Here is a 26,806-nt window from a genome sequence, read left to right on the forward strand (position 1 = left end):
AGGAAGAAGATTATATCAGCAGTTGCCTTGCGAGACTGAATTCCTTTTCCCATGGTGATGATCTCACTATGATGACACCAGCTGCTTTGAAGCACATGTCCCTCTTTCAGTTAGTCATTGACCAGAGCAACATGATCTCACAGGGGGGGGATCAGTATCACTTTGACATGTCAGGAGGGACTGGGTACGTTTTTCCATTATGTGTGTCCAGCAATATTGTGATCCCTTTGACCCCTGCATGGCTTAGCCATATTATAAGGACTACATAGAAAATGGAAGAGTGTAGCAAAGGAACAGGCCCTTCGGCCCACAATATCAGTGTCAAACATGATGCCGAGATCAACTCTTATCTGCCTGCACATAACCCATATCTCTCCTTTTCCTGCATATCCATGTCCCTATCCAAAAGTCTCTTAAATGCTGGGATCGTATCTGCCTCCACCACCAACCCCTGGCAGTGTGTTCCAGACACACACCACCCTCTGTGTAAAAAGACTTGCCCAGCACATCTCCTTTAAACTTTGCCTCTCTCACCTTAAAGCTACGCTCTCCAGTATTTGATATTTGCATCCTGGAAAAAAAGATTTTGACTGTCTATCCTATCTATGCCAATGTGCTAGATGTCCAAATTACTGGGAGCTAGTCCCTGCACCGCAGAAGAAGGGCAAGTGTGGGAGCGTACAGTAACCGTGTAGTACGACTTCTCTATCTGTCGCTGTTGTAAACAGCAACTGCACTGCTAATCATTGATTATCATTCATTTAGCGATATAGGTTTGTCAACTCATTCAGTCTGGTGATGTTGGAACAGCAAAATATGTCTATTTTCCCCACCCTTATTGTGCCAAAATCAAGACTTGAGGAAACATCCAGCACCACATCAGTATCCCCCATTCCCATATGGTTCTAATCTGTATGAAAATCAGTAAACATTCTCCTTTGATGCAGTAAACTTCCTTTCAATTCATTTACCTGGGATGGCAAGATAAACATTCCCAGATTGTACATCCTAAATTTCAATGATAATTGCCAACATTGGCAACAATAACAGAGAATAAAAAAAATATACAGAAACGCAAGGCTTTTAATTGTAATCAATTTCACGTGCTTTCTTCACTTTTCCCTCTTTTCGGTTGACTGGAGGCAGATGTGATTCTGTACACCAGGGTGCCATTAGGTAGAAATCTACTCTATACTATCTTTAGGAATTATAAAATATCTTTCCTCACCAGTCCATCAGTTCTCCGATTCAGCTGTTCATTCAGTCTGATTCTCAACCCTATCCCATAGCGTTTGAATTCTTTAAACATTTATACACTTCTGATTTGATCATCTTCACAGTCTCCTTTTTCTTTTTCTGATTGCCACCCCATGTCTTAAAAAGCCACCTTCATTTCTGAACAATTATCCAAAACAGGCACCCTATACTTGTTTGGTCTCTGACCATTAAACATGGCTTTGCAGATCTGTCTAAGGTACCTGAACATCACAAAGTAATTAATAACCAATGTATGGAGAAGCGGGATAGAAGGAAAGACTGATTCCGCATGAAATTTCTATTCTTAAATACTTAAAGCCCTGTTCCACTGTACTAGTTCATTCAAGAGTTCTCCCCGAGTTTGCCCTGATTCGAACTCGGAGATTTACGATAATGGCCGCTCATAAGTACTCGGGGCTTTTGTGGACATTTTTCAACATGTTGAAAAATCTTCACGAGTCTTCCCGAGCTTACCTGCCGTTAGCGAGTCTTCCCGAGTACCTGCTGTTAGCGTTACGAGCCGCTAAGAGACGTCCCCGAGCTCCGACGTTCCCGCTACATTCATTCTACGTGCTTACCACGAGTTTGATTTTTTTTTAAAACTCGGGAGAGCACTTGAATGAACTCGTACAGTGGGACAGGGCCATAACACAGTATTGCAACAACAGATCACTCAATTTGCCAACTTATGTTGTGATTCATTGTGTAATTGCATTTGCAAAAGATGTTTATGGAATTACTGTAGGAAGCTTATTGATGAATACAAGGTTAAACTGAGCGTGCTAGTGAAGATGTGATTTTTAAAAAATATTGTATTTTCCTCCGTTTATTGTGTTATCTATGAGTATTGCGTTTACAGACTTGTTATGTTGCTACAAATAAGAATGCCATTGTTCCATTTTCGGTACATGATAATTAAACACTTTTGACTTTCTCTTGACTCTTGGATGAACAACAACAACCAGCATGGTAAGTAAGGAATGTGTTGAGTGGAGAATGTAAATGGTAGCATTCTCCTGTTGTTCAGCATTCAGGGATTATTATCCTCAAATAAAGGGTGAGCTTCTTGCATCTCAGAAAGAATGAGTGAACACATACCCCTAACCCTAAGAAAGAAAGAAAAAAGCAAAAATTGCAGGGAATCAGATACAAGAAGAGAAACTGCTAAATGGCAAAAGGCCATACCAGTTCACAGATTTTAAGACAAAGAATAAATAAATGACACTAAATGCTGGAGTAACTCAGCGGGCCAGGCAGCATCTCTGGAGAAAAGGATAAATAAATAAATGACATTAGAATATAGTGGCTGGATTTGGATCGTCTACATCAGAGGTCAAAGTTATAAAGATGGTGTAGAACAAAGTCACTAAACTGTAATCAAGGGAATTACTCAGAGAGTGGTAGCTGTGTGGAATGAGCTTCCAGTGTTGGAGGCAGGTTCGATTTTATCATTTAAAAATAAATTGGATAGATATATGGCCGGGAAAGGAATGGAGGGTTATGGTCTGAGTGCAGGTAGATGGGACTAGGGGAGAATAAATGTTCGGCACGGACTAGAAGGGCCGAGATGGCCTGTTTCCGTGCTGTTATGGTTATATGTTATATGGAATTAGAGAAGAGATACAGAATAAAGATGCAATCTAATAGAGAATGGAAAATGATGTCTCTAAAATTAGATCATCTTGGACCATGTAGTTATACACGGCGCAATCCCATGAAAAATTAAATGTCAATAAAATCAAAATCCAAAGAGAACAATTTCCCCATGACACAACTGCTCAATTTTTCTTTTCACCTTCCCAGGTTTTCATGATCCTTCTCAAATTTCAGTGAGTAGAAATGAGTGAAATAATTAAATTCTAGATGTACTAAATTCCAGAACTCATGATAAGTTTGTTTATTACCACTTCTGTATTTTGTGCCAAATGCTTTATCCTGGTTCTCTATCCTATCACCTTTACATATTTCTGTGCATATACCTCCAGATTCCTCATCTCCTGCATTCCCTTTGGAAATGAACCCGTTAATAATTGTATCTTTTTTGTTCTTCCCACATGGATCTGTTTTCCTGCGTTAACATTCAGAAGCTGATTGTGCGCCCATTACACCAGGCTATCGATGAACGTAAGCCATGATGTGTGTCAAGGAAAGACACAAAATGCTGGGGTAATTCAGCAGGTCAGGCAGCATCCCTGGAGAACATGGAGAGGTGACATTAGGGGTCAGGACCCTTCTTCAGACTGACCTTGGTAAACCGACATCTGTGGCTCCTTGTTTCTCCAAGATATTCTGCTCCTTGTGCACCCCAGTCCGAGTCATTAAAATATTTCAGGAATAGTGCTGGTGCCTACAGCGATCCCTGGGAACATCACCTAAAAATGTCCTTGCTCCTCCTCATAAGTTCAACCCTATTGGAAGTATTTGGTAGTTAGGAATGAGGTCCTGGGGCTTTAGACAGAGCCTGCCTCAAAGCCCATGGGGAAGGGGGGGAGTAGGAGAGTTATCCCATGCAGCCCAACAAAAGGGGACCCTTAAGTTTGGGAAGTGAGGCGCAGTATATGGAGCTTGACTTACTGATAGATTTCTATGTCTGCAAGAACTAATCCCTACATTTCCGATTCATCATCGCAACTACTTAGTATTAAGTCATGGAGGAATTTGTTTTTTGTTGGACAAATATATATCATTAATAGATAAATAAGTATACATATTCCATTCTGGAACTCCTTCATTCTGAAATAGAAATTAAAGCAACCATAAAAATAAAATCTTACTAAAACAACATTATTATAACATACCAATTAAGGACTGCAAAATGCAATGAGCAAATTCACATCTACAGTGCCAGAGGGAACAAGGTCAGCAAACAAAATGAGTACCTTTCTTTTCACTCACAATTATATAGAAATTAACTCAAAACATTATTTATTTGAGAAATTGGGGGCAGAGAATTTTGGATAAAAATCAGACAACAAAATGTTATATATTATCAGATCACATACAAAAACCCTTAAACAGTTGGTGGCATTTTCCACTCAACAGCTAATAATTAGTGTTTCATTCACTTACAGCAGCTGTATAAACAATTCTCACATCATGATTAACTGTAGACAATGGGACACTGTTTCTCTCAACCTGACACTTCATGCAGCAAAAAGTGAAGTTAATACTTTTTCATTTAAATGTTTCGTTGAAAACCTACTGAAATTTATAATTTCGTCAAATAGCACTAAAGACAACCAAAATGCTGTTCTGCACAAGAGCATAACTTTTGCTTCATTAAACCAAATAAACACAATATTTATCATATGGGACATTAGTGCAGGAACAATTGTCATATCGAGTGGGTTTTGTTTCTCTCATGCAGTGAGCTTGCTGGTCTCGATGATTCTCAACAAATAGTTTCCGGGAGCAGTCACATCACAGGTTGTTGGGTGACTGCTATCTCCCTCTCAAACAAGCACTCCAGTTTAGATCCGATTGGGGGATGGACTCTCAGAGGAAAATAGCAGCAGCCAGATCACTGGCAACATGCCTGGCTCTGGTGTCAAGCTGGGTAGGCCAAAGACAATGTCAGCACTAGTGATGGGAGACTCTATAGTCAGAGACAGAGACAGGTGGTCCTGTGGCCACGAGCGAGAATCCAGGAAGGTGTGTTGCCTCCCCGGGGGCCACGGTGGAGGTCGTCTCGGAGCGGGCACATGACATTATGTAGGGGGTACGTGAGCTGCCAGAGGTCATGGCTAGGAAGACAGATGAGGTCGTGCAAAGAGAATTTAGGGAGTTAGCTAGCAGGTTGAAAACAAAGACCTCAAGGTAGAGTTAGAGGGTAGTACAGTTGCTGCCTTACAGCGCCAGAGACCAGGATTCGATCCTGACCACAGGTGCTGGAGTTTGTACGTTCTCCCCGTGATCACGTGGATTTTCTCCGGGTGCTACAGTTTCATCCCCCACTCCAAAGATGTGTAGATTTGTAGGTTAATTTGGTTTGGTAATTTGTGCCCAGTGAATAGTACTTTAGTCACCCTATAGTCAGAGGGTGGTGAATCTGTGGAATTCTTTGCTACAGAAGGCTGTGGAGGCCAAGGCAGACATAGATAGATTCTTGATTAGTACAGGTGTCAGAACCTATGGGTAGAAGGCAGGAGAATGGGGTTAGGAGGGAGAGATAGATCAGCCATGATTGAATGGCGGAGTAGACTTGATGGGCCAATTGGCCTGTTTATACTATTCCTTATGACCTTAGTATAGAACTAGTGTATGGGTGAACGCTGGTCGGCGTGCACTTGGTGGGCTGAAGGATTTGTTTCCATGCTGTATCTCTAAACTAAACTAAACTAATCCCAGGATTACTGTGCCATGATGCAAGGAACTGTATGGATAAATATGTGGCTAAGGAGCTGGTGAGAGGGGAGTGATCCAGATATATGAATTATTAGGCCCCCCATCAAGGAAAAGTAGGAGGTGTCCAAGAGGAATGGGTTGGAGAGGCACCATTATCCTGGTGGGAGATTTACTAGTGCTAAACGGGAGGGTTGAACTAAAGTAGCAGAGTGGGGAGATGGGACCGAAAGCAATAGTGAGGCAGGTGCAGAAAAATAGTCTGATATAGATGTTAATGCAAGTCACGTCAGTAGAAAAAATAGGGAGGGGCCAGCCAGGGAGTGAGGAAGGTCTGATAGAATTAAATGCGTTTATTATAATGCAATAAGCCTAACAGCTAAGCCAGATGAACTCAGGGTACGGATTGCTAGAAAAGACTGGGTAATTATAGTCATAGCAGAACCAACTTCTCCAAATCCACTGACCATGTAGATTAGTTTATGGCTGCAAGTGTGAACAATTTACATTGAACTTCTGAAACAGTACCAGTGATCCAATTCCAAGCATCCAAATTAGGAATTTCCCTTAAGGGCCTGTCCCACATGGGCAACCTAATCCGCGAGTTCTGGCGAGTTTGCCCTCGACTCATACTCGCAGTGGTCAACACGAGGTTGTAGGTCTTCGTAACTCTCCATCATGCTCGAGAGTGGTCTCCGCGTACTCGAGGCCTCAGCTAGGTCGCGGCGTTTTTTCAATATGTTAAAAAATGCCCGCGAGTAAAAAAAGGTCACCATGGAAAATATCTATACTTTTTTTACTCGTATGTTTAGTCATAATAGGTCGTAGTAGGTCGGCATGTTAGTCGTAGGTAATCAAGGGTAGTCTAAGGTAGTCGTAGATAGTCTTCATTATAGTCGAAGGGAGGTCGAAGGAGACCGAAGGAGGTTGTCTCCACTCTCCACTATTCGGTGTCCAATTTTCCCGAAGTTAGTCATAGCTAGTCGTAGCTAGTCGAAGCTGGTCTTCAACATAGTCGAAGGAGGTCTTCTACATAGTCAAAGGAAGTCTACAACATGTCATTTTTTCAAACTCTTCTAAACTCGCCAATTAGGTCGCCCAAGTGTGACAGCCCCTTTATCCCAACCATGATATAAATTTTACAAGTACCTGTTATTTTCTACTATTTAGACAGTTTCCTGCACTTTCTGAAATTCTTAATATTCATCCAAATCTCCACAGCTTTGAACTTTATGAATAATGTTTCATATGAAATTATGTCACGTAATGTCATTATCTGGCATTGTGTATTTGTGTTGTCCATTTCCAGATGAAAGGACAAGGTAGGTTTCCCTTTCCGAAACTACATTGGAAATGAAATGCCTCTGCTCAGCAGGAAGGTTGGATTGTTGCAAGAATAAACCGATGACTACGCGACATTAATTCTGAAAGTACATGCCAATGTAAATTTCTAAACCTAAAAAAAATCCCCATGAATCATCTAGTAGAGTGTATTTCAACATCTAGACAATGTTTGGATAAGAAAACTGCTTAGGATGATGATTTCTCAGTAAAAGACAACTGCTCATTCATGTGCCGTGGGCGGTACAGCTGCACAGAGATCGGCGGTGCTGGGATAAGACGTGGTGGGGTGGGTGGGGTGGAGAGGGGGGAAGTGGGAAAGGAGGGTGCACGCGGGAAGCAACAACAATGGGAATTCAAAGGTGAGAGCTACTTTTACAGCTACAAGATTTCAGGATGGAATGTTGCCTCCAGGTGACAAAGTAGATTTTCACTGAGCAGCTGCAAGCCATTTTGAGCATTAAATAATATCAATATAAGAAAGAATCACAGAGTCCTTGACCCAAGTTAGAGGAATCAAGAACCAGAGGACATGAGTTTAAGGTGAGAGGGGAAGTTTAAGGACATAAGTTTAAGGTGAGAGGGGAAAGATGTAATGGGAATCTGAGGGGCAACCTTTTCCACTTAGACAATGGACAATAGGTGCAGGAGTAGGCCATTCGGCCCTTCGAGCTAGCACCACTATTCAATGTGATCATGGCTGATCATCCACAATCAGTACCCTGTTCCTGCCTTCTCCCCATATCCCTTGACTCTGCTATCTTTAAGAGCTCTATCTAACTCTCACTTGAATGCATTCGGAGAATTGGCCTCCACTGCCTACTGAGGCAGGGAATTCCACAGATTCACAACTCTCTAGAATGGTGGGTATATGGAGCATGCTGCCAGAAATGGTGACTGAGGCAGGTACCATAACAACATTTAATAGTCATTTGGGCAGGGACACAGACAGGAAAGTTTTAGAGGGATATGGGCCAAATGCGACAAATGGGACTAATTTAGCTGGGGCATCTTGGTTGTCATGGACAAGTTGGGCCAGGGGTCTTGTGTTTGTACTGTATGACTCTACCACTATTCTCGGGAGCAGGACCATTGAGCCTTTTGTGCCTCCTCTCCTATGGAATAAAATCTGGGCTAATTATTTACCGCAGTCCCATTTTCCTTCGCTAATCCCATATCTCGATGCCCTTAACATGCCCTAAATCAATTATTTCTGTCTTGAATGCATTCGTGATTCATTCTCCACAACTCTATTCGGTATAGATTTCCAAAAATTCACCACGCACTGATTACAAAATCTCTCCTCTTCTTTTGAGGCTGTGACTTCTTCCGTGGCACCATTCATCACCCCTCCATCTGCTCTGTAAGGTTTCGCAAGAGCTGGTCACTTGTAGGAGGAGACACAGTTGCGGTCCAAAATCAGTAGCAATGACATGGATAGAAAAAGGAGTGAGAAAGATTTGAGGGATCTCAGGAGAAGAGGAATCAATGCAGGTCTCAATGTTAGACAAAAATGCTGGAGAAACTCAGCGGGTGAGGATTCCAGCATTTTTGTCTACCTTCGATTTTCCAGCATCTGCAGTTCCTTCTTAAACAGGGCTCAATGTTTGTCATTACCAGAAACCTCCAGTGCCATAACATTGTATCAACAGAAAAAGGAGGCAATCAAGTGGTTAAAGATGATGCACAAAGTCCTTCAGATCACAGCAGCACTGAGACTTCTTTGGGGGATGAGGGACCTTTGAAAGCCAAATGGATTGTACAAATAAAGTGAATGATGAGGATTTCTGCTTGGGTTCCTGGCAAGAGTTAAAACCAGCTTGTCAAGGGAGTGAGAAACAGATTGTACATGTAGAAGGCTGAGGTAAAAAACTAGAAATGGCAGACAGACAAACGGTGAACAAGTTTGTAAGACAGAGGAAACAGAGACCAGAAAATAGACAGAGAAGAGGTTGGCAATGTTTAATAGTGTGTACATGAATGCAAGTCATGGTGAGAATAAGGCAGATGAGGTGACATGCTTAAGAAAGGACTGCAGATGCTCGTAAATCGAAGGTAGACACAAAATGCTAGAGTCACTCAGCGGGTGAGGCAACATCTATGGAGAGAAGGAATTGGCGACGTCTCGAGTCAAGACCCTTCTTCAGACTGATGTCAGGGGAGGGGGCGGGACAAGGAAAGAATATAGGCGGAGACAGTAAGACTAGTTGGAGAACTGGGAAGGGGGAGGGGATGGAGATAGAAAGCAAGGGCGACCTGAAGTTAGAGAAGTCAACGTATGAGGTGCTGTTCCTCCAATTTGCGCTGGGCCTCACTCTGACACAGCTATACAATGGGAAATTTGAGAATGTAGCAGGTATTGCCACACAGCTTAAAGGATGTGGATGGCAGATCAATATTACTAGTATATGTTTTTCAGTCCGAGGTAGGGAAAACAAAAAAAGAGGGGGGTGGGTGGTCAATAGCATTGCTTATAAAGTCGTGTGAGAGATCACTCACAGGAAGGATCCCACAAGGGAACAGAAATGAGTGTAACTCCATTATCATAATATGCGGGTATGTTTTTATAGACCCTGTAGAGGGCAAATATTTGGACACATTTCCACATTAACTGGTATAAAATCAGTTTAAAAGGTTTGCATGGCAATGAATTCATGGGGACTGTATCAGCATGTATGTTATGAGACCAACATGAGTGGGGGAAGTTCAGGACAGGTTTTCGAGAATGAATTTGAGCAGTGGAAGGGGTAACTGGGACAGCATTTTGGTGTTGGTAATTATATTTAGCTAAATTTAGCATGGTCACAGAAAGGTCCAAAGATAGATCAGGGTAAAGTTCGGAATTGGGGGAAGGGAGGCTTTACTTGGCTGAGATATAATTTAGCAAACGAAAATTGGAAACAGCTGCTGGAAGGTAAATTAATGCCAGAGCACTGTGAGGCATTGAAGGTGACAGTGAGGGTTCAGAGCAAATAGGTTCCCTAAAAATAAATGGGATTCCCTATTCGAGAACCCCCGAATGTCAAAGTGCGTACAGGGACAGTTAGGTGGGGAAAAGGGAACTTATATCAGATAGCAAGATCTAAATATACTGCAGAAAGACTAGAGGTGCAGTGAGAGTGCAGGAGGACACTGGGAAAGCAACAAGAGGACATGAAAGCATTGAAATGTGAAAATAAAGGAAATCCTTTTTTTCCCCTGAAGTATATGAAGAGTAAGAGCAAAGTTAAAGAAAGACTGGGCCTCTTAGAGGCTGAAATATAATCTGTGTTGTCAGGTGGAAGTTTTGGGCATGATTCATCATGAGTAGTTGTGTCTATCTTTACAAACTATGGGGGCAATACTGATACTGTAATTAAGGAGGGGGATTTTGAAGTATTGAATGACTTAAATTTAATTAGGGAGAATATAATAAGGGGATATTATTGGGGTTAAAAAGTAGATACATCACCAGGAGAAATAATGTATTACAGATGCTGGAATCTTGAGCATAACACAAAGTGCTGGAGGTACTCATCGGGTCAGAAATGCATCTTGGAGGCAATGGACAGATGACATTTCGGGTCAGGACCATTATTCAACCAAAACGTCGCCTGTCCATTTTCTCCACAGATGCTTGTCCGACCTGTGAGTTTGTGCTTTACGCACAATTTCACACCTGGATGAAATGTATTTCATAGAAGCAAGAAAGGAAATGATGGAAGATCTTACGATAAGGAAATAGGAAGTTGGATATTTTCAACTGGAGTTGAAAATAATAAGAGCGAATAAGATTAGATTCTGAAGAGATTTGACAGGATGCGTGCTGAGTGTTTGTTTCCTTCGGCTGGGAGTTTGGACTGTCTCACAATATATAGATGAATATGTAGCTATGCAATGAGGAGTTTCTTTACTTAATAAGTAAGGGGTTGCTGGAATTCTCTATCTAGAGAACAATGGATGCTCTGTCATTCAATATATCCATAGATACCTGGAACACAGAAGAATCAGGGTAAACAAAAACCATAGGAAAAATGATGAAACATAGAAACATAGAAAATAGGTGCAGGAGTAGGTCATTCGGCCCTTCGAGCCTGCACCGCCATTCAATATGATCATGGCTGATCATCCAACTCAGTATCCTGTACCTGCCTTCTCTCCATACCCCCTGATCCCTTTAGCCACAAGGGCCACATCTAACTCCCTCTTAAATATAGCCAATGAACTGGCCTCAACTACCTTCTGTGGCAGAGAATTCCAGAGATTCACCACTCTCTGTGTGAAAAATGTTCTTCTCATCTCGGTCCTAAAAGATTTCCCCCTTGTCCTTAAACTGTAACCCCTTGTTCTGGACTTTCCCAACATTGGGACCAATCTTCCTGCATCTAGCCTGTCCAACCCCTTAAGAATTTTGTAAGTTTCTATAAGATCCCCCCTCAATCTTCTAAATTCTAGCGAGTACGAGTATGAAGTTTGACTCTACTTAAATAGCAGTTCTAGTTGAATGGCCATGTGGCCCACACCTAGATATTTCTTAAGATTTTATAAACTGATTAAGGTTGTACAGGATACTTTATTAGTTCAGACATAAAGTGTAAGACAAGGGTGGTTATGCTGGAACTGCATAATCACAAGAAAACTGACAACTAAGGTACAGCAATCATTTGGTGCTCTCCACATGACAGACAGGATGTCTTTGCAGAAATACTAAGGAGATTTACTAGGATGTTGAAAGCCGTTTCTCAATTATAAGAAGAGTGGGTAGGTTGAAGTTGTTTCCACTGGAACAGAGATACCCGAGGGCATATTTAGTTGGTGAATTTAAAAATAAGGGGGGGGGGGGGGGGCCCAGAGAGTGCAAGAAGGATCCATATCCCACAACAGAGAACCCAGCATTCCAAGATTATAACGATCAGGTAAGGGAAGTTCTCCCACAGGCTATTAGTGATCCGAATCTAATTGCCTGGAAGGGGGTAGAGGATTTGGACATTAATGTGAAATGCCCTAATGTACAAGGCTATATCCAGGCTTGGAGCTGGGATTGTGCTGGATGGCCTTTCGTTTGGTCAGTCAGAATGCAGTGAATAAGCCACCCAGCTCTTTGTGATTTTGTAAAATTCTATGTCTGTATAATTTGAAATATGATTGCAGACTAATTGGTCTGTTGCTGCCCATGTATTTTTATCACCCTTTTTAAAGATAGGAATCACATTAGCCTGTTTCTAATCTGCTGGTGTCTAGTGTATCCATTGAAATGATTTCATTGCCTCATAAATCTATTGCCTAGCTTTCCACAGTACTCTCAAATACCAACCAGTTCTATGGGTTTATTTACTTATTTACATGCCTTTTAACCCAACCTGTGTCTACCAATCTCATTCACAACTTCTGCTACTTGGCATGCTTGTAATAACTCATTAAAAAAAAGCTTTACAGAACGATATCTTGTGGTTAACAAACTGTGTGGTCCGTCTTAAAACTGTCTTCTGTTTATTTAAGAAATCAATTAATATCTTGGAACGATATTCGTTTGGATCCTACTCAAAACTTCCTCTCAAATCAGACTGATAACAATTTGTGTTTTTGGCATTTTATTATAGACTATCCTTCCAGAAGGTCAGTTTATGTTACTTGGAACAAGCTGACTTCTCAAAGGAACTGCTTTCAAAATAAACAAATAAACAGATGTACGCAGGCAAGGACACACACACACTGTTACACTGAAACCAGCAAATAATCAAAACATATTACAGTTCTCAAGACTGGGTCAGGTATTTCTGCATTAAAGAAAAATCCAACCATAAGCTTATTTCTCATTTCTGGTATCCACTGTTTTATAGTGAAGTCAGCAAATGTGTGTCTCATTGTGAAAGAATGGCCAGGTGAAAATAGTCTCAAAGAATACAACAAAACTTTAAAAATGTTCTTCTAGAAAAGTATGAACATCCTGTGAAACTGATTTATTATTTTCCTTGCATTATAAACATTTGATACTTTTGATATTTTTTGTCATTCTCCGCATTGAATTTAAACTTCGAATTCCAAAGATGCAAAAATGAATTCTTTACACGTGGGACCAATGGACAAATAAATAACACCCAAATTGTTTCATTACAGAAAATTATTTTCTTTGACTGATAGATGACTGCTTCAATATTTTGTTTTAAATGTGAAACCGTTTCTTATAAATCTAGGACATTTACAAGAGCCAAGTGCCCTGTAAAAATGTTAGTGGATGGTCGCTTCCTGTTAAACTTAACCTTCTGCAGCCAAATAGCTTCTCCTTCTGTGCACTTGTATTAATGATTCCCATGTGTTCCATGCCAGGCAGCTGACAAAGTCAATTACCTATTACTCTGGAGGTTTTACATCTTACTTAACCCTCTGCACTTGCATAGATATGGGTAAGCACACACATCTGTCTCGGTCAGAACTTCACAGATAATCTCTTTGGGTTTTAGTTATATTTCTGCCCATTACTCTCCCATAGTTTTTCTTAGACTATCTAATTTTTTCCCTGCATAATTAAAAAAATGATGGGATCATCTGAAAATTTCTTGCAGTTCTCTCAGTGAATGATTACCAGAAGCAACATTCCAAACCATATCTAACGTAATGTTATCCCTCTATTCTGCACTCTGTATCTTTCCGCTTGTTCTACCTATTGAACTTAAGTTTGACTTGTTGCATTTTTGTATATTATCTGATTTTATTGGATAGCATGCAAAAGCAATGCTTTTCACTGCACCTTGGTACACGTGACAATAACAAGCCTAAACCTAAATAATTCCGACCCTTCACCCATCCAAAATCTTGCATCTGACTGACAAAGGATGAAACTGGCAAATGATCAAACTCATCATCTTATGCTGTGCCCATTCCATTGTAAAGTGTCTCAAACATTGATCAAGTGAGATCTTTCTTTATTTTTCAAGACATGGGTATACTAGTAAGGCAGCAGTTTCTGCTCATTCTTTGTTCCTGAAGAGATGGAGTGTGTTTTCTTACAGTAATATTGATCTGTTAGTGATGACTCTCGACAATGGTCAGTTGTCGGAAACCTCAGGATTTTGCCTCAGTTGGATGAAAGGCAGAAGAGATAAACTTCTGGGTTTCAGAAGGCAAGTGCAGTGCAGTTATTAATAAAACAGCAAGTATAGTGTTAAGACTTATGAGCAATTAAAAAAAAAAAACATGATAAAAAAAATCTTAGATTATTTAAATTTCCCTCCGTCCATTTTTGTACAATGATGTAATCTACGGATGCCATTCACACAAAAGGCAGCTGCTCAGATGGTGGAAGACTGATTTACTGTCAATGGCGATTTCCCATTTGCAGTTGGAACGATCCATTAATTCCCACAGGATTGAATAAACTCAAAGTCAACCACCTGAAGATTACTTCCTGCATCAAATAGTGAATGGGTTTTGATTGTCTAGAAGCAAGGTGTCCTTCAATCTAGGGATTTTTCCACCAATACTGGGACATTTCATTCAAGGTTAAAGGCTGGCAAGATATCTTCTTGATACCCAAGATTCATTGGAATGTTTATCTCAGAACAGAAAAATTACTGACACAAAACCTGATGCAAATCTGCATTGTGAATGGAAGTAGATCAATGAAACACATACAAAGCAAAGATTCGGGGAGGATCAGCTACTTGTTATTCTGCTGCAATCAGGACTCCTTCAAAATGCTCTTAATCCCAATTTAAATCACAACTGAAATATGCTGGAGTCACAATACTAACTAATGTAATTTTACTTCTCAATGAAGCAGGGTCCCGATCCGAAGTGCCACCTATCCATGTCCTCCAGAGATGCTGCCTGACTAGCTGAGTTCCCCCAGCACTTTTTCTTCACTTCTCAATTGTTGTAACAATGCTTGGTACTATTTGTTGGTCGGGTTTATGATTCATCAGTCAGCAGTGGAATTTGTATATCATGTCACAGGAGCCAAGGGAATATTAAATTGCACCATTAATTACACTGCATCACAATCTGCCACTGATACTGAAGATGCTACTGAAAATACATCTGCACATTCTGACATTTTGTTGCTGCCCTCAAATTGACACAGTTTTGGAAACACATTCACAAGATAAATGAGTATGACTTCAAGCACTGGCCCGTGTATCAGTGAACATATTTTATCCCTGGAAAGGCTCAGTGCACGAGAAGACACTTACGATTTATAACCAAAGCCTTGTACAGAGTCACAGCAATTAAAGATGGATTCGATAGGATGCCGGTTGATATCATTTCATCAACATTTTTATCAACTAGGTTTGTTGTCTTTGTTCATAAATGGAAATTTCCACCGACAGCAGACATTTCACCAAGCTGACTGCTAACCTCTGAGGTGAAAACTAATTTCTTGTTAGTTAATATTTGCTGTGCTGTGACTGCTGTGTGGAATACCTTCTGTCTTGTGATAAATCATGGGAAGAATGTGTAGGTCGGCTTCAATTATTGGAGCATTCAAAGGCTTGTGCCATTTACTATGCTGCAGAGGCATGTACAAGCAGCTAGCGAGACCAACACACATTTTCAGTTGTGGTTTCCGTGAGTTCTCATGATGGTTACACATAATATCTTTGGATAATAATTATTTTGTACATTTATAATAAGTAGATTACATCGCTACAAGGAGCACAAGACAATAACTGTTCTTAACCACAAAACCTTTCATGTAGAGTAAGTACATAAGCTTTTACGTTGCTTTATCTACGATTTGATAGATCTAAGCTACAATCTATTAGCTCCTCTGCCATCAAAGTGCACTCTACTGAGAGTGTCTGGTAACAATCCAATGTGGCTCTTTCAGTAAGAAGTGCTTGATGTCTCCCAGTGTAGCTACTGATAACAAAAATGAGGCATTTACAGAATTTCAGATGCCACTGAATTGTATTTTATTCCCTTATTTTAAATTCAATTTATATAGGTGAACGAAAGGCACAATATCTTTATTAACTAGAGCATCATATTGAAAGCATCGGGAGAGGAAAGAACCTGAAATTTTGCAATATATTGCAAGTATAATGTGAAGTTAAATGCGTGTTTGAGTGAACATGCACTGGATTCACCTCTTGGTCCCACGTTCAACACATTCTAGATGGATGACTAAAAGTTTACTCTGTAAATTCTATTGGTTCCATACAAAGTATTTTGCTTAGTTTCCTAATTCTAGTGTGCCTCCAATTCAAGTACAAAACAGCTGCTAGTTTATATTAAATTGGCAAATCAACTGAGGCCACAGGATGACTGATGTAGATAATAGTTTTAAATCTTTTACCCATATTAGTGTTTTTCAGAGTCTTTCTGAGCTTTGGCTCAAAACATATTATTGGGGCATGGCAGAGGGAACTGTATCCCACATTCAGCTGGGGAACACTGGACTCGGGAATGTTTGAGTGGCTGTCTGAAATTGTAATTCTATTTGCATCATTAACAGCCCTCACTTTGATAACATAAATACTGCACCATGGTCAATTTTAATTTCATTAAAAATAAGGCATTCCTTCACTTCAAACTCTTTCTAATTTGCTAAACAATGTATAATTTAGAGTGTACTAACAACTCCTTTGTATTTATAATAAAATTAATTAATTATGACATACTCTGCTTGCCAGTTTACCGCCGCGCAATTATAGGCTACATTAAATAATACGAAACCTCACCATTTATGCAAAAAATCCTATATTCCCATTTGTCTGACTGTCTTAATAAATAACCTGCAGAACATTAAAAATTAAGAAGTTAAAACATTTTGTAAATTGCTGGATAATGACAACCCAAAATAACAACACCTTATTAGCGGATAATTTGTTGGGTATGTTAAGAAAGATTAAAATTAGTTAGCAAATATAATGAAGCCTTTTATTGCAGTGGTAACCCTTCCTGTTTTGTGGAAATAAGGCAGAAAGTTCTCCCTTTGACACCATTTCAATTGCTTGAACAAAGTAACGTTCTTTCCCCTTAGATTTTATTGAGTTGAATTAAAATCTTTGAGATATTGTACGTACTCTCCTGGATCATTCTTCGCCCTTTTGTTTGTACACGTCAGTAAAATAACAGCAAAGTCAAAGAAATCCTCTTTTCAATACATCTGACTATTATTGGTGATCACATTTCATTTTGTCCTCCACCATTCCATTCACATTTCTATGACAACCAGGTCCAGCAAATGTATTACATGTAGATTTCCAGTTTTCTTTAAGAATCTCTGATGCAAAACACCATTCTGCCCTCTGAAGAAGAGGTTCGGCCCGAAACGTTGCCTATTTTCTTCGCTCCATTGATGCTGCTGCACCCGCTGAGTTTCTCCAGCTTTTTTGTGTACAACCAACAATATATACCTGAACATCTCAACTTGATTCACACCTCTCTTTCCCCTGCTAGAAAGTCCTTACCAGGCCTTGGAAATGAAAAGGTAAGTTAATTATTGTGACATTGCAACATTGATGCATCTTTGGTACAAGGAAAAAAACACACTAGGACTTTCTATACAATATGAATAATGTAGCTATAACCTTAGAATGATAAGTGTCGCTCCAATAAAGCCTTCACGCAGCAGAAATGAATTCGCTATAAATTGTGAACTCATGGGGTTATTGGTTCAAAAGGTTTTGAATGATTAGACTATTTTGACAGCTGTGGGAAGTGACTTGACAACACATCAGGGAGTGGGTGTACAAGAGGAGTGTGGCAAATTTCACTGAACTGTCTGCATTGCAAAAGAAAGAAAATCACATTTGACCAATAACTATCCATACTTTTCTCGTACCTGCTCTGAGGTCATCTTCTGCAGTGCTTCCTCCCACATTGCCCTGTTGTTATCAATGCCACCATACGCTGGAGGTGGTGTCAATCCTTGAAGAATCTGTGAGTCACGGTCCTGACACAAAGCCATGAGGTGTCCTATGTACAGCTTCAGTTTACTGCGATTCTGGTTCAGTTCTAATAGTGACTGGACGATCTGTGGGAAGAAAGCACAGGGGGCAGCCTATTAAACATCAGCGTGTGTTGCCATTGCAAATACGGCCATTACCACCAGAACAAGCAGAAGCCACTGCCACCACAACGTTGATCACCAAGATAAGCAGAGGAGCTGGAGGGACATATCTGCAGCGCAGCCAGAGAAATAAAAAATAAAAATGAACACAAAATAATGAGTTACTGACAACTAAATCATACAAACAAATAAGGAAGAATCTGAAACTCACAACAACAATAACACAAGGACCATAAAATCAAGGCAGCAGGATAAGAAAATCACTATTATTTCAAAATAGCGTAAGTGCAATGATTTGAAGCAGATGGACCTACTTTCTGCACTCTTTGACATCTTACATTCATGTCCGGGTTTTATTTCTGATTATTCCCGATTTTGAGATTTATATTTCATATTCTCACCACCATCATGAACAACCTGTTTAAGAAAGAACTTCAGATGCTGGAAAAATCGAAGGTAGACAAAAATGCTGGAGAAACTCAGCGGGTGAGGTAGCATCGATGGAGCGAAGGGATATTCCTTCGCTCCATAGATGCTGCCTCACCGGCTCAGTTTCTACAGCATTTTTGTCTACTATCATGAACAACCTGTTCAGTGTTAAACAAGAGAAACACTTTCGCACCTTTCATGACCTCAAGATGTTCCAAAGCATTTTGCAGCCAACAAAGTAATTCCAACGTGTAATCACTGCTCTTTTATAGGCAAATGCAGCTGAGTTTTCTAAAGGGCTACATGGTAATTGCAGGCATACAGTTTTGCTGTATTGGTAGAGGGATAAATGTTGGCTAGGACATCAGGAACAGTTTTCTTCTCTTCTTAGAAGTGCTGTAGAGCTCAGTCGAGTGTCCCACATGAAATACATTTTTGTAACTACAGTTATATCATGTGCTTTGGTTTCTGGATGGATCTTGACTTTCAGACTTAGGGATGTGGATATCACCACTGAATTAGGGCTTAAAATTGGGACAAAAATAAAATAAATGCAGATGTTGAAAATAAATAAAGTTCAATTAGGGAGGCACAGTGGCGCAGCAGTAGAGTTGCTGCCTTACAGCGCCGGAGACCAGGGTTCAATCCTGACTATACGGAGTCTGTACGATCTCCCAATGACTGCGTGGGTTCTCTCCGAGATCTTCAGTTTCCTCCCACATGCCAAAGACATACAGGTTTGTAAGTCAATTGGCTTGGTATAAATGTAAATTGTCCCTAGTGTGTGTAGAATAGTGTTAGTGTGCAGGGATCGCGGGTCGGTGCGCATTCGATGGGCCGAATGGCCTGTTTCCACACTGTATCTCCAAACTAAACTAAACTAGAGGAAATATTCTGTCGGTTCAACAGCATCTGGGAAAATATAACATTCTCAGATCAAAGATAATCATTCATTTGAAGGTCAATTGTTTCTCTCTCCACAGACGCTGCTGGACATGCTGAATATATCCAGTATTTTCTGTCTTTATTAGTTAAAATTGGGACATTTAATTGTGTCTTAACCAACAGAATACAGTCGGAGGTTATTTTAAGATGTTGCAATGCGCCCTAGTCCTAGTTGAGTCCACATCTGGAATACTGTGTTTAATTTAGGTCACTAGGCTAGTGAAAGGACATATGTATATTGGAATGGATTTGGAAAGAATAATAACAAAAATGATGCCAAATACAACAGGGATGAGCTATGGGTAAAGATTAGAGGATCAAGTTCTAAAGCTCAGAGAAAAGTTTGAGAAAAGTCTGTGAACTCTGAGGAGGATGCTATGAGGATGCAGGGTGACTTGGATGAGTGGGCAGATGCATGGCAGATGCAGTTTAATGTGGATAAATGTGAGGTTATCCACTTTGATGCAAGAACAGGAAGGCAGATTATTATCTGAATGGTGTCAAGTTAGGAAAAGGGGAAGTACATCGAGATCTGGGTGTCCTTGTACATCAGTCACTGAGAGTAAGCATGCAGGTACAGCAGGCAGTGAAGAAAGCTAATGGCATGTTGGCCTTCATAACAAGAGGAGTTGAGTATAGGAGCAAAGAGGTCCTTCTGCAGTTGTACAGGGCCCTGGTGAGACCACACTTGGAGTATTGTGTGCAGTTTTGTTATTAAGGGAGTGTAGCGAAGTGTCATGAGGTTAATTCCCGGGATGGCAGGACGGTTATATGTTGAAAGAATAGAGCGACTGGGCTTGTATACACAGGAATTTAGAAGGAGGAGAGGGATCTTATTGAAACATTAAGGGTTTGGCCACGCTAGTGACAGGAAACATGTTATTGGAGTCTTCCGCCCACATCATCCAATTTGAACTCTTGCTCCCAAATTCTACTGTAGAATCATGACGCACAACATACCGCCACAAGCTGATCCCATCTAATTGCTAGTTTTAGACAATAGGTGCAGGAGTAGGGCATTCGGCCCTTCGAGCCAGCACCGCCATTCACTGTGATCATGGCCGATCATCCACAATCAGTACCCCGTTCCTGCCTTCTCCCCATATCCCTTGACTCTGCTATCTTTAAGAGCCCTATCTATCTCTCTCTTGAAAGCATCCAGAGAACCGGCCTCCACTGCCTTCTGATTCCACAGATTCACAGGCCCGGAAAATTGGCCTGACATAGTCCCTTAGACTCCCATCCTTGAGCATCTCATCACAGGCCCAATCAGTTTCCTACTTTGGAGAGGGATCCAAGCCTGATATGATGTAAACACTGGGAGGTGGCAAGTGTGGGCTTGACACATCCATCCCATGAGTGCATGTTGACTGCAGGCGGTATGTTGTGTGTCATGATTCTACTGTAGAATTTGAGAGCAAGAGTTCAAATTGGGTGATGTGGGCGGGAGACTCCAATAGCCATCAGCAAGTATGGAAGATAGCTCTGATCTGGCCAAATCCTTAACCTCAGAGATGTCAAGGCTTGTAGGTGGTAAATGGTCTCACACAAGGGACGACTCATCCTCATGAATCATCATGAATCTCGCATCGCAGATGCATCAATGCACGATAGAGATGGAAGGAGTGACTATCTAACACAGTGCCCTTGTGGAGTCAACGTCCTATCCTCATTCTGAGCTCCCTACGTCTGGGTACTTGGTATTCCTATCATTAGACAGCAGGTCAAAAATAGCCTTTTGAGAGGTGCTGTAGTCCATCAGTAGTGGCAGAATCACAATCACTTTTCAGCACAATCTACAACCACTTGGGCTGCCATCACTCTGACATTACCATCAAGTCCAGGGACTCAAGCCTGGTTTGATGAGGACTGTACTTGAGCATTAAAAATAACATCCATCAACCTGACCAAGTTACATCACAACAGTCTTCCCTTCTTAGATTGTGGATAACTTGCTTCCATTCTGGTTCTATGGGTTCTACAGCGACTGATGAAGCCAATGAATGAACTGCAGACTCCTTCACAAATGGGCCAGGGGGTAACTGAAGGGTTGTGTGGACGAGAGGATAGTCCACGAGAAAGTGCGCTCCTTGAATCTGTCAGATATCCCTTAATACTAAATGTGCCCGTAACGAAGACAATTAGTTTTGTTTTAAACAGTACCTTAAGAACTTTGAGACATTATTCCACAATAATGTAGTTACAAACTATTGCTTGAACAAAAACACTCTGATGGTCTAAAAAATTATTAAAGGTAACAATAATTCTTGCTCCAAAGAAGCATTGACCCTCTTCAATTCTTCAAAGGTCTTTATCTGAATTGGTTGCAAAGAATCACAGTCCAAAATCAACTTCTTTCCCCTGACCATCGTCAACATTATCACTTCTTCCAGAGACAAACCTGCATTCCCAACCAGTATTAAAGGCTTTTCAACAAAGCCTATCTCAGAGTAACATGAATCGTGGGCCCTGTGAGCCTCGTGCTTCATTTGTGATGTATTTTTTCATGTGACTATGGGTTGGACTTTCTGGAATCTGAAAAATGTTTCCAAAACCTTTACAAAAATGCAAGGCTTTGCCAGTTCCAATCTGGTCTCTGTAGTTCACATGCATATAATATAATCCATATAATATAGGAAACATTAAACCAACAATGAAAATATGGCGATGACATTCTAATGGCTGGTGTCAAATCTCCAAACTTGATTTATTTTATTCAATCTAAGTTTAAAAGTTATTTCAAGTGACATTACATAATATGCATGATTATGCAACCTCGCATGTAACCAGCTCCTACGAGGTTCAGAAATGATTTGCCATGATTTAAAAAACATCTTCCTTCATTTGACAGTTCTTCCTTGATTTACGAGATGCTTTTAAATTGTGTGATCATCGATAAAGTTAAAAAATGTAAGGTAGAAATATATGTACATAAATCTGAAATCTCTTCTTCAATTAGAAAACACCAGTCAGGAACAGCTTCAAAAATAGAAATATGCTGTAAAAATCATCAAGCTGAGCAAAGAACAGAAGTTGGCCAGAAAATAAAGAACTAAATGGTGGTGGAAAATAATAAAATTCTGCACTTAAGAAACTAAATTATACATTACAACCTTAGAATGTTTCTTTTAAATTATTCTAAGGCAAGTGTGTAAAAAGTTGAGCATTTGATTAGGAAGCTCATGGTTAGAAATGGAATTCCTTTATATTTCTATCAACATCAAAAAATTGCTGGCAACCTGTGGCAGGCAGATAATTCTAAAGCCAACTCAGTTCTATTTATAAAGCAGGAGAATTTCTACAACGGAAGCAAAGAAAATATTTTGCCTATATTTCCCCATATTTGTGCGATGTAAATGCCTACTATTTTCTGTGTGCTTAAGCAAAGCAAGAATTTCATTGTCCTATACAGGGACACATGACAATAAACTCACTTGAACTTGAACTTGAACTTTTACCATTTTGGTACTAATCTGTTCTGAATTAACAGGCAGCTTTAAAGTACAGCCTTGTGCCCACAATACTTGCCCAAGCCCATTTCCCGGAGACATTTATAGTTAGCGGAAAATACTATTTTCCCTTAAAATAGGTCAGCATTCAATCCAAAATTCCCAAAGTGAAAAGATCACTGTTCTGAACAATGCCTGACATATCAAACCAATTCTTCCCATTTGTGCTATTGATTACACTGGCAATCACAATTGTTTAAAGGGTTTTATGTTCAACTGCCTTCCATAGGTTTACATCAAATAAAATTGAATAACAAATTGGGAAAGTTTGTTCGAAGAAACAAATGAATCATGCAATTGTTCTTTGAATTTGATGTATACTTGTCTGGGCCATTTGGTGAATTGGTGTGACACACATCAACTTACAGTCTCCAGTATTTGAAGGTAACATAGTTTCCTTCACAACTTCCAATGATGACATCCACAAAGTTTGCAATCGCAGTTAAATGAAAATGTTTAATTAACAACATAAAATCTCCATAAATGCTTGTTCAAGAACTCATGTTCTCAAGAACTTGTCCCAGCTAGCAGATTATTTAAGGGATTCTGAAACCAGTTTTCTTATGCTTGTTGGTTTAGCAATCCCATCCAAGTAAGTGTCCTAATATTATTATTACAGTACTTTCTCCTCCTCCCAATCTACGTAAAGAACTGACTTTACACCAGCGCTCACTCGGCGTCAGTTTACCTTTTAAGTTGAGAAACTTGATTTAGAAAGATTACCCACACTAATCAAAAACTAAAGAATGATTTGTAATATTTAAAAATATATTTTCCTCTTCGCTAGCTCCAAAAAATATTTATTCAACCTGTGCTAAAGTACCTTGGGATTTGGCAGTCTGAAAAACTGGAACTGTGGCCTGCCAACTTCAGTCTGTCTAGCAGACAGTGATACATCTGGGAAGCTGCACAAAATTCTAGGCCACATCACAAATTCATAGGTACTGGTGTCTGGTGAGCTTAGAGGCATCTCTAATGCAGGAAATGTTAGTCTAGTTGCAAGTTTAATCATGTTCGCAACATTTACAATTTTCTATGCCTTTATTATATTACAAAGCTTACTTCTGTATTATATGTTCAGTTTGGTGGGGAGAGCATGCTATCACAGTTAGGATTTTCACAAAGTATCTGAAGTGATTTGATAGGTTTGCTGTCTTCTTTTTAAAAGCGAATTAGAAACTTTTGCCGACTTTCCTGGTTTTGATTCAGAGCTTTTCTTTAAACAAAAGCATGATTGAAACAATTTATCTGTAATTTCTTCCCCTTCTTCATCTGCATGCAGCCTCTTGGCAACATTATCTGCCGACACAAGTGAGTTCCACATGCCCACTGCCCGCGCTAATGTCTCTCCAACCTTCCAACCCCTCTGTGCTGTAAAAATGACTGAGCTGCCATCCAGTCTTAAATGATGTTATTTCCTCTCACAGAGGAATAGGCCGACTCCAACTCTGTGCTCTCACTTTAGACTCCTTCCATCTCCTTGTCTCAGGCTGAACCAATTGTTTAGCAATTCTGACAGCTCTTTATATACCCAGCCAAGTTTCCCCAAATTTACCCCCTTATCATTGCCAATCTCTACCTTGTTAAAACTCTTCATCCATGTTATTATCAATTCTAAACTGAACTGCTCAGACATCTTGAGCAAAAACAAAATGCTGGAGAAACTCAGCGGGTCAGGCAGCATCTCTGGAGAAAATGGAAAGGTGACGTTTTGGGTCAGGACCATTGTTCAGACTGACACAAAATATCGCCTATCCGTGTTCTCCAGAGATGCTATCTGACCCACTAAGTTACTCCAGCACTTTATATTTTGCACAAGATTCCAGCATTCGCAGTTCCTTGTATCCGCTCCAATATCTTTCTCACTGATTTCCCTTTCTTCACTTACAAGGATGTTGGCAAGTCCCCAAATGCTCCCATGTTCCTGCACCATTACACAGAACCTCTGATTACTACCTTTACCCCATCCCTGAAAAGTGTAGGTGAGTCTCCTCACCCTCCACACCATTCCCCATCCCTGTAGCCACACAAAGGTGCCAGAGAGGCCTCATTCATTGGCCTCTCTCCCAACCCCACTGCACACAAATCCTTCCCCTTCACGGCTCAACCTCCCCCCCAAACAGGGACACTCGCAAAAGTCCTAGCAGGTTCCTGCTCACTGCCTGCACACCCCCACCATAACCACACGCAATATATTTTGTATAAGAATAAAATTAGCCGCAAGAGTATTTTCACCTTGATTTCTCAGAGGGTCCCTTGAATACACACACAAACACACACTTCAAATGTTGCCTTGATGTAAAGGGCAGTCACTCTCACCTCATCTTTGAATTCAGCTCTTTGGTCCATATTTGGACAAAGGCTGGGATAAAATGTGGAGCCAAGTGGTCTTGAAAAAAAACAAACTTGGCAACGGTGAGCAGGTTTTGGTTAAGCGTTACTTGACAGTGCTGTTGACAACATTTCCCATAGGTGAATACTTAGGAGAAATACTGCTGAGCATTTTGTATATTTTTTGTTTTATTTCAGAGTGTGTTTTCTGTCTGTTGGGTTGGTTTTGCTCCTGATATTTTTAAATTTCACAGAACACAATGTGACTGTGGCAAATTGCAACTGTGAATATAACAACACAAACAGCCGGAGCAGGGCTCTTGCCCTTTGAATTCTGCTCCACCATTCATTAAGATCAATGCTGAGTTTCTTCTGCCAACTATGTTCCTGCACTTTCCTCCTATAGCCAGATTCCCTTAACGTTCAAGAAATATTTCAATCTTAACAACTGAGTCTGCACAGCCCTCTTGGATGGAGAATTTGGTAGATCCACCACTCGATGTGTTAAAATAATTCTCCTGCTCAGTCCTAACCAGCCCACCTCTTGTTCTGAGATGGGATCCCTGCTTCTTGACTCTGCCAGTGGAAACATTCTTCCTGCATCCAACCTTCAAGCCTCAGAAAAATGTTGTAAGTTTCATGAAACCTTCTTCCATTCATCTAAATTCTACAGAATATACGCGTAGTCTACTCAACCTCTCCTTGCATGGCAAACCCAATATATTTGAAGTCCCCTTATCTCTTCTGCTTGTTACATCCCCAAAGTATTCCAGTGTTTTAGTTTTAGAGATACAGCATGGAAACTGGCCCTTCGTCCAACACAACCATCGATCACCTGTTCATACTAGTTTTATGTTATCTCACTTTCTCATCCACTTCTCCACACTTAGGACATTTACGTAGGGTAGTTAATCTACAAATCCGTACGTCTTTGGAATGTGGGTGGAAACCGGAGCACCCGGAGTCACAGGGAGAACATGCAAACTCCACACAGACGGCATCCGAGGTCAGGATTGTCTCTGGGACTCTGGTGCTGGGAGGCAGCAGCTCTACCAATGGCCACACTGTGCCACCCAATGGATTATTCAAACCTGATTTTATTTTCATAAATTCATGCTGATTCTTCTCAATCCTATTACCCTATTCAAGATGTTTTGATAATCGATCTTTCATTATAAATAACAGTATTTCCCCAGCTACTGATATTGGGCTAACAGCGACCCTGTTTTCACACCCCTTCCTTTCTTCATTTGTGGGGTTACATTTGGACATTTCAATCTACAGGAACAAATTCCAGAATCCATAGAGCTTTGGGAAACCATGAGGGGAATGAATAGGGTGACTACATAGTGCCATTTACCCAGGGTAGGAGAATCAAGAATCAGATGATATAGATTTAATAGGAACCCGAGGGGCAACATTTTCACTCAGAGGGTGGTGGGTATATGGAATGAGTTGCCTGACAAGGTAGTTGGGACAGGTACAATCACAACATTTAAAAGACACTGAACAGTTACATGGATAGGAAAGTTTTTTTAGAAGGATATGAACCAAATGTGGGCAATTGGGACTGGTTTAGTTGGAGCATCTTGGTTTGCATGGACAAGTTGGGCTGAAGGGTCTGTTTCTGTGCTGTATAACTCTGTAACTTGTCTATTAC

At 40.5% G+C, this 26,806-nt stretch overlaps 1 protein-coding gene across 5 annotated transcripts in view; it reads right to left on the minus strand.

Annotated features, from left to right (window-relative positions):
• Window positions 1-26,806, minus strand: part of erc1 (ELKS/RAB6-interacting/CAST family member 1) — a 425,697-nt gene that overhangs the window by 15,061 nt on the left and 383,830 nt on the right. For 3 of the 5 annotated variants that reach the window (XM_033037518.1, XM_033037519.1, XM_033037520.1), the window contains one exon: window positions 17,705-17,896. In XM_033037518.1, coding sequence (XP_032893409.1) covers window positions 17,705-17,896 — 192 coding nt within the window. Of the gene's footprint in view, window positions 1-17,704; window positions 17,897-26,806 lie in introns of those variants that run through there. The other 2 variants (XM_033037521.1, XM_033037522.1) reach the window with 1 other exon arrangement.

Source organism: Amblyraja radiata, chromosome 19, assembly GCF_010909765.2.
Source record: "Amblyraja radiata isolate CabotCenter1 chromosome 19, sAmbRad1.1.pri, whole genome shotgun sequence".
NCBI lineage: Eukaryota > Metazoa > Chordata > Chondrichthyes > Rajiformes > Rajidae > Amblyraja > Amblyraja radiata.